Raw genomic sequence first — 8836 nt, 5'->3', positions numbered from 1 at the left:
TCCTAAACAGCGTTAAATGGAGATGGCATAAAAACGAGAGAAAGAACAACCGGTCACATGTCGACAAAGGAGCTGCAGAAAAAAAAAAGAAGACAATGAAGTTCAACAAAAAAACGAAAAAAAGGAGAATAGAAGGCAAAAAAGAACAAATGTGAAAATATTCTTTGCTGCAATAACGGAAAGTAAAAAGTAACATTTTATTACAAAAAAAAAACAACAATCTTCAAACCATAGACGTACACACACAACGGTGTGAATACAAACATGAATATGGATATGAACATACAAATATACATGTAAATATGGCACATCAACATACATTTACAAAGATATATTGCGTGAACCGATTACATATCGTCCTCATCCTTTTCTGGACTGGCCGCTGGGCAGCACGCCTTCCTGACAAGCACAAACACGCTGTCTTTTTTCACTCCAACTGTTTGCAGAGTAACGCTGTCGTCCAGCAATAATTTACCTTCATGGTTCACAACATACTCCTCCAAATTTATTGGATCGAGAGCAGCGACTTCCCGTTTAAACTGACGCAAAACGTCACGTAGCGTGTGGTTTGAGTCCACTGAAAGTTCGAATCGGCCCTCACAGCATTGTACTGAAACGGGTATTGTCTCCGACATGTCCTTTCTTTTTTTTTTGGTATTTTTTTCCGTTAGTTTTTTTTTCCCTCCCCCTTTTTAAAATTCAAATTTACAGTGCCTCCTCCTGTTGATGTGTCTTACTTAAGTGTTCTCTCTACCGTGAAAAATTATTGCTGGTTACACCTGTGTGTTTGTGTGGGTTGCGGCAACTGTTATCAACAAGAGGACGCAGTTTTACCGACCCTACAGATGGGTTCTCGCTGTATTTTCTGGGGAGTAAAGATAAATTAAAAAATAAAATAAAATTAGACAAACAAAATTGATGGGGGGAAAGGGAAAAAAAATAGTGCAATAAGTAAGAGTGACGTAACAAAGAGACCTTAATTTTAAGGGAGAGAAAAAAAAAGAGAAGCAGGTTGTGTACACCAACCCTTTTAAAAAGATTGAATTAAAACAAAGAGAAGGAGGGAAAATTAAAAGCCTTTCTTAATTACTAATAGCATCACTTCGTGTTTGATTCATTTTCACCAAACTTGTCCCAAGGTGTTTTAACAACGAGGGTAATTTTTTTTTAAAAAAAAGGATTTTGATTCAACAACCTCATCCGTAGGGCTAGATGTTTCCCATTGTTTGCATGAAAAAAAAACAAAGAGAATACCAAAAGAACACTAAAAAAGACACCGATTCGTGTTATTGAAACCTTATTCCTTATTCAGCCCTGATGCGTTACCTTTCCCCTAATAATCAGCGGGGGAGCTCAACACTGACAGAAGCAAGTGCATCAACAATCCACTTTGGGTAATCCCGTGCCGGGTAATATCCTAAAAAAAACTTCTGTACGTATTCGACAAATGTACCACTAAGAATCGCCTCCCGTGCACCGCGTGTTAGATTGATGAGGTACGCCAAGTTATGGTACGATAGGAGTGTAGCCCCAATAGATTCCTTCGCTGCAACAATGTGCAAGTAAGCGCGAGTAAAGGTTTTGCATGTCATACAGTTGCACTCAGGGTCTAGTGGTCCCATATCGTTTGCATAAACTTTTTTGGACACTTGGATTTTTCCTCGAGATGTTAGTGCCGACCCAAACCTTGCAGTGCGGCACGCATAAACACAATCAAACATATCGACGCCCAACGCTATACAAACTATAATATCCTCTGGATATCCTACACCCATACAGTACCGTGGTTTGTCATTAGGCAAAGTTTTACAGCACTGAGCAACAATTGCCCAAAACTGCTCCTTTGCTTCACCACCACTCAAACCACCAATAGCATAACCTTTGCACGCTTTACGTTTGACCATCTCCTCCATGCAAATACTTCTCAACCCTGAGTCCAGCCCACCTTGCACGATGCCAAATATTCCCTGTTTTTCTGGATTTGCATTTGCCGCCAGACTGCGATCTAACCATCGTATCGTGCGCCTCATAGCCTCCTCCACGCGCGGTCCAGTTGTGAGCACGTGCACAACATCGTCGAGTTGCATCATAATGTCACCACCGATAGCGTTTTGAATGCGAATACTATCTTCAGGCTTAAGTAACAAACTATATTCACCATCATCTGGCACCTCAGCAGAGGCAACGGAGGTCTTCGCCTCGTTATCGTCGACCACTATCTTCCCACCGCCACCACCATGTGTGGACTGAAATCGCACACCTTCCTCCGTAATGTTAGCCAGTCGAAGGAGACTCACCATCTGAAACCCCCCGCTGTCGGTAAGAATATTTCGCTTCCAACCCTGAAGAAAATGAATCCCATCCATGTTATCCCGAACTCGCTTTGAGGTGTTTCGGGAATCCGTAGAGGAATTTGCATTCTTACGCCGTGTTATCTCATTAAGTATATCTTCCCCTGGTCTTAGACCCAAATGGTACGTGTTTCCAAGAATAATTTCCACATCGAGGGATTCCAACTGCTCCACCGTTACACCTTTCAGAGTAGCTTGAGTAGCGACGGGCATAAAAATGGGAGTACGCAATGGACCATGTGGCAGGTGGAAAAGACCCGCCCGGGCTCTCTGCGGTGGTTTTGGACCGGTGATGGTATCAAAGCTAAAAAAAGCCGCCTCCTCCTTGGACATCTACAATGCAAATAACAAAAATAAATAGAGAGTTGCAATTTATAAACCGTTGAGGAAGCAACTGCTTTGAAGAGGGGAAGTCACCTCAAGTAAGATCCGAAGGTTCTTTTCAACGACCCACTACCTTCTCACAAGCCACACTAAACCGTTTTTCACTGCTGATTAAAAAGGAAAATGATGCCAAATGCATCAAACAATCCTGTATGTAAGGGAAGTGTGATTGAGAAGTAGCAAGACACGACATTTAATAAATAATAATTAAAAAATTCATACAGAAAAGTGTTGACGACGGCACGAGAAAGCATGCAACTGCGAAAATAAAATAGTTGCAAGCACACTCAATATACAACATAACCCCTTTCCTCCCACCTGTAAGACAGTGTACAGTCACTCATAGTTTATCGTCAATAAAATCAAACAGAACCGCTATCCTCTTTGTAGTAATAAAACTCGAACTCGGGGAAAAAAATGTATGGAGAGGAAAAAGAAAAAAAGAACAACACCATTACAGAAGAAACTCATTTACTTTCACTTGTGTTACACTTCTATTTTCCCTCCCCCCTTTACTCCACTTCCCATCTCACACGTACAAAGGCTACGTTGCCGCCAACATCTGACGAAAAAGGGTGTCAGACGCAAATATTCCCTGTGACCACTCGCATGACCCTTTCCCTCTCCTTTCCCTCCGATTTAAAAAAAAAAAACTCTTCATTAATTCCAACATTCCAATAGGGATCATATCGTCGAATGCACTTTTATTTTAACAACAATTTACGATTCGATCCCACTCGCAGGGATATATCAGTTACAATACAGGGATAATATTCAATCCACGGACACTCACACATAATGTAACACAATAGTGGTCAACTGAAAAAAGGGTGAGAAAAAAAATCCCCTTACACAAAAAGAAACACACATTTCAACTTTAATGCGTTACAGAGATGCGCAACACAATAACACACGATGTGGAGGTTCCCTCCGGAGGGAAGTATGCTTCGCCCAACGGAATGAAGCAACGTACGTTTGTTCTTTTTGTTTTTTGGGGGGATTTTTGTTGTTTCCTCTAATTGTTATGTCGCAACCACCAACTGTTTCAACTTCTTCAAGACGAAGGATATATTTTTTTTTTCAGAAAACACTCAGTTAAAAGCATGTCAATTTGTTTTGCGTTATTTTTATTCCTATAAATTGCATTCACGCGACACTCACAATACAGAAGCCTTCTCGTTTTATCCCTGTTTCCGCAATCATTATAGAAAGGGAGAAGTATATCACATCTTCACGGTTATGATCTTCTTGTTTTTGCGGTCACAATTTTTTGTTTTAATGCTTCTTCAAACTCCACGCGGCAATCCTCCATGGTCGCTTTACAAACTTCGTCAATGCATTCACGTGCTTCGCGCTCCTTCTTTAACAAGGCACGAACATTTTTTTCAAAACGGCGTTGCTCAACTTGTCGCGTGATAGCGAGCCGCGCCAGTTCACATTCCGATCTCAAGTCCCCTTTCCGTGGTGTCGTGGTTGCCCATTTGTTCGTCCTAGTGGTGGAACAATCCGCAGCCTTCGGAGTGGCGGCTTTAGTGGTAGGACCGGGGGAAGTTGGGCGATATCTCCCTAGAGGTGCATCAGCAAGTGTGCGTAGTTGTGAGATGTTATAGCTTTGTAAATTCGCGCGCATAACCAAATTGACGGAACCCACACCAAAACTCCCTCTCTGACAAAGTTTGGTTGCGTGATTGCTGCCCTCTCGGCGCCAATAATAAAAGTCATCCCCTGCGAGCCCCACGAAGCAGCCCATTTTCTCGCCAAATGAAATAATATCGCCATGCCTGAATGTACAGCCCATTTGACTTACTGCCGTCTCAAATGTGTACAAGTCGCCATTAGCAAGTTTGTAGTACACCGGCATGAGCACACCATCCAAATCCGGAGGGCGCTTAAACCCAATCCTTTTACTTTTTCGTCTTTGGAGCTCCGCATCGTAGTTGGATCGAGAGAATTCGTTACCCAGCACTTCGTATGCTCTTTGAAGCAGCTGAAACTTTTCCATGCTTCCGCCTGGTCTGTCAGGGTGTAATTTCATAGCAAGCGTTCGATATGCTTTACTTATTTCTTCTTGAGTAGCCTCCCGGTTGACACCGAGTGTACGATAATATGCAGTCTGATTTTTTTGCATTGAAATTACTGAAAACAAAAATGTTCGTCAACTTTGAAAGAATGGAAAAGGTATAGCAAACAAGTGAAGCGAGGTGAAGGAATTAGACAAGCACAACGACAATATCTAAGAAAAAGAGGCTACTTTTTTTTTCATCTGTAAAATGGGAGCTATCATGAGACTATATGAAGTTAAATGGGGTTAACAAAGCACACAGTGGTAAAAAAAAAAAACGAGATAAAGTGGGCTCAGAATCACCTTATCGATGCACGGTATTCCTTCTTTTCCACGTAGCACTTCTCACATTATTTACTATTCGTCCACCTCAACTTCATTACCGCCTCATTGTTTCAAACAGCTTTTTAAAAAAAAAAACTGTAAACATATCATGGTCGGAGGTGGTGAGAAGGAAAATCGGGCAGGGGAAAACCAACACCATCGCTCAAAGTGTGGCCATGTTCATGTCAACGTCTTCCTCTTCTTCTTCTTCTTCCTCATCGTCATCTAAAGCAAGGAATGGAGCCCCCATGGGGACTGCCTGTGTTCCCCCTTCCAAACATTCTTTTACTTTTTCTCTCCACAGCGCAGGGGCCTCCTTTAGACTCAGTTGTGCATCTACGCTGGTCAGAAACGAATGACGCAATGCATCCGCTGCCGTGACACGTTTCTTGGGATCCACTTCAAGCATTTTTTTCAGCAAATCACGTCCCTCCGGACTAACAATATCATCATTAAACTTTACGTCGACAGTGGGTTCAGTGGGTGCCGCAAATGTCACGCCATTGGTGCCCTGAATGTTGGGATCTTCGCCTTTAGTTGAAGGTGTTCCTAGAAGCCTCCAAATGTCTGATATCAACGTTAGTTCATTGACAGAACGGAAGAGGTGACGTTGAAGCAATATTTCGGCAAAAACAATGCCAACAGCCCATACGTCCACAGCAGTTGTGTACGTGCGTTCCCCAAGTAGACATTCAGGTGCTTGATATATCAAAGTTGTCCGCTGAGCAGCGGGAGTGTAACCTTCGCAGCTGTGAGAAAACGGATCGCTACAGTCAACCTCGTCTTCATCCTGCGGATCGCTAGTAACGCACTCAGCTGCTTCCTTTTCCTCTACAGTCTCATGCAGCAAACGGGCACTTCCAAAATCACTCAACCTAACGCTGCCGTCCCCTCTAACGAGAAAGTTGCTCAGTTTCACATCACGATGGATAATACGGCAATTAACATGGAGATTGTTGAGTATTTGGAGAATTCCGCGCAATAGATACCGAACAACACCCATATTCGAAAGCACGGGGCACCGCACCTGAGGTCCCTCGGCAACTAAAGGAAAACTTCGCGTGTGACGCTTAGACTTGACGACCACCTGTGAGAGGTCGAGAGAACAATACTCCAAAATAAGACATAGTTCTTTGTATGGTGCTTCAACCACTCCCTGCAGACGGACAACATCAAAAGCGGTGTCATGTACCAGTTTTTCCATTTCCTGTCTAACAAGTGTCAGTAATGTCGCTTCCCGCAATGCGCCTTCAGAAACGCCACGAATCCCAAAATCGCTGCGCTGCGTGAAAAGTCTCTTGACCGCAAAGCGATTACCATTCTCGTCGTGTGCCGAATAAACAGCTCCTTGAGCACCACGCACTATCAAAGACAAGTTCCGAAGGCCGCAACCGTGCAGTGTAAGTTCTGGAAGTAGTGGTTCCTCCCCTCGTCTATCATCATCCCATTGTGTACCACAAGAAAACTCAGTTGGTGAATCCATGACTATTAAACGATAAAATCACACGGCGCCAAATTGTACTGTAATTTTTTTTTCTTGAAATTATTTCTTGTGTACTCAACTACGCATACTAAATGTAAAAAAAAAAAAATCACTGCCATAGAAAGTGCATGAAGAGTAAAAGAGGGTAGAACCCACACATAATTCACAATAGATGTAGTTACAACAGCAGTGGGGTCCCCACAACTGTATGGAATTATTGTCCCCAGCAACCAAGGAAGATGTTGGTTTGTCGTTTAGTAACCAACGACATCCAATTTTCACCCTCATATTGTCTTTATTGTCTCCTCTCTCCTCGGTTTCCCTCTCCACTTTGTTTTTGATTGTTTTTTGTCTGATGTATCCTATTCCGCAATCATTCCCCAATTTCCGTCCTTTCTCCTCCTCCTCCTCCTCCACACTCCACCCCTTGACTTCCTCAATTGAACTGAAGCAAACTTGTAGAAATTCTATTCGTGTTGAAAGTGTTGATTCGCCCTAAACTCCTGATAGAGCGTGAACATCACGTGCAAGGAGTCAATAAGTGAGGTATAAGTGGGAATATCGAGAATACAACACAAGGCCCTCACATACTGATCCAAATCAAGATCGATTTGAGGGGGTGGGAACTGCACATCCGAATTGAGGAATTCTTCGAATTCCTGTGGCCACACCTGCAAAAGCAAATCTATCTCAGGCATAGGTTTTTGGTAGTTAATGGTGGGTAAAGGCTTTTTATAGTGTACCTTCTTCACATCATTTATCCAGCGATCAATCACCTCCGGTCTATTTGCTGCATCCTCAAAAGAATCCACAGCTTCCGCTAAGCCACCAACGGAATGAATATTTGTTGCACGAAGTTCTAGTAGGACTACGGCAGGATTAGATTGTGCCACAGAAGGTTCATCCAACACATATATACCCAGACCGTCGGGCTTGCCATCAGGTCGTGGAATCTTACAGAATGGATCGAGGTCGCCAATGGAAGGAACGTAGTCGGGAATAAATGGACGTAGCTTGGCGGGAAGTTCTGGTGTCTGAGGTTGATAATCAAGAATGCGTTTAAAAAGTTCCTGCACTTCGCGACTAGCGTTGGCGTTCACCATAGCGTACTCCTGTGGTTTGTACCCAAGATTTGGAGCTGTTGTCTCTGGTACTTCCGCCTCCAGGTTAATGGCCTCCGGTCTGGGGTTGCAATACCCGCGTGTACGGCCGATTGGAACACTCTCCTCCTCCTCTGTGCTTTTGGGGTCATCATCGTCGTCTGTGTTGGTAATGGTCCCCGGATGGACGTCAATCGTCCTCTTTGGTGTGTCCATTGTTATAGCATGTCCAGATACGGGAATCGCTTCGTCGTGGGGGGCGTTTCGTAGCATTGTGCCTTTTGCACCATCACTCTCAGTTGTGATGAGACCAGAGCGGGGTGTTGCGACGTTATGCATGCCTTCCACCGGAACCACTTCATCATTGGGGTTATTCTTCAGCAATCTCCCACCTCCATGAGCAGGTTCGCTTTTCTTTTCATCTTTTACGTCCTTTGGGGGTGGTTTTTTTCTAGCCGCGCTTGTCTCGTGATCAGATGGTGTTTGCACGGTTCGTGCATCCTCCACAGTGTGTTTTTCATCATTCGGCTCGTTGACAAGCATTTTATCTCCACCCTTTCCCTTCTTTGCTTTTGGGGTGGGAGGACTTGTTTCTGTAGCGTCACCACCGCTCCCGCCTGTAGTTTTGGGCTCCTCAGATACCTCCTTCTTGGATTTGCTTGATCCTCGGGGCATTATCGCAGTTGCTGGCTTAAGGAGTCAAAGATGTGGCTTCTGGTTATCCTTTTCTACAGCTTTTCCGCACAAGTTGGGTAACTGCTTAAAGGGAAAGAAAAAAAAAATAAACCATACCAGAGAAAACGACAAAGAAGCGCAGTTATGAAGCAAGCCACAACATAAGATAAAAACAACAACGAAAGTAAAAATGAGGGGAAAGAAGGGTACCGCGTCGCGAGGAAAAAAGAGACTTAAAACATAACAAACTCAGTAATGGCAAAGATGGGAAAATCAGTAGTAGAAATAATAGTAATAGTAGAAGTAAGATTAGGAAACACGTGACACGAATAAGAGGCACACTCAGGATCCGTAGCATTGTAAGAGAGGGACCATCAGAAACATTAATACCGCAGAAAAGGGGGGGAAGAGCACACAAAATTAAATAACACGAATAAATGAACAAGCACCCTGATGA

At 43.5% G+C, this 8836-nt stretch overlaps 5 protein-coding genes across 5 annotated transcripts, besides 5 other annotated features; all 5 read right to left on the bottom strand.

Moving 5' to 3' along the window:
* Window positions 1-8836: part of a sequence feature (sequence corresponds to BAC RPCI93-5F5) that runs on past both edges of the window.
* Window positions 77-150: a sequence feature (T-rich).
* Window positions 348-635, bottom strand: Tb927.6.3140 (hypothetical protein, conserved; the record flags this gene model as incomplete). Its single annotated transcript, XM_840342.1, has 1 exon — window positions 348-635. One exon carries the CDS (start codon window positions 633-635, stop codon window positions 348-350), a length of 288 nt encoding a protein of 95 aa, XP_845435.1.
* Window positions 879-904: a sequence feature (AT_rich).
* On the bottom strand, window positions 1341-2564 carry Tb927.6.3130 (queuine tRNA-ribosyltransferase, putative; the record flags this gene model as incomplete). The annotated part of the gene is made up of 1 exon (XM_840341.1): window positions 1341-2564. The coding sequence occupies one exon, from the start codon at window positions 2562-2564 to the stop codon at window positions 1341-1343; it is 1224 nt and encodes a 407-aa protein (XP_845434.1).
* Window positions 2927-2952: a sequence feature (AT_rich).
* Tb927.6.3120 (chaperone protein DNAJ, putative) lies at window positions 3973-4863 on the bottom strand (the record flags this gene model as incomplete). The annotated part of the gene is made up of 1 exon (XM_840340.1): window positions 3973-4863. The coding sequence occupies one exon, from the start codon at window positions 4861-4863 to the stop codon at window positions 3973-3975; it is 891 nt and encodes a 296-aa protein (XP_845433.1).
* Window positions 5285-6604, bottom strand: Tb927.6.3110 (protein kinase, putative; the record flags this gene model as incomplete). Its single annotated transcript, XM_840339.1, has 1 exon — window positions 5285-6604. The coding sequence occupies one exon, from the start codon at window positions 6602-6604 to the stop codon at window positions 5285-5287; it is 1320 nt and encodes a 439-aa protein (XP_845432.1).
* Window positions 5313-5338: a microsatellite.
* Window positions 7072-8379, bottom strand: Tb927.6.3100 (hypothetical protein, conserved; the record flags this gene model as incomplete). Its single annotated transcript, XM_840338.1, has 1 exon — window positions 7072-8379. One exon carries the CDS (start codon window positions 8377-8379, stop codon window positions 7072-7074), a length of 1308 nt encoding a protein of 435 aa, XP_845431.1.

This window comes from Trypanosoma brucei, chromosome 6 (genome assembly GCF_000002445.2).
Source record: "Trypanosoma brucei brucei TREU927 chromosome 6, complete sequence".
Classification (NCBI taxonomy): domain Eukaryota; phylum Euglenozoa; class Kinetoplastea; order Trypanosomatida; family Trypanosomatidae; genus Trypanosoma; species Trypanosoma brucei.
The sequence above is the reverse complement of the archived record's forward strand: the minus strand, read 5'-3'. Positions and strand labels throughout refer to the sequence as shown.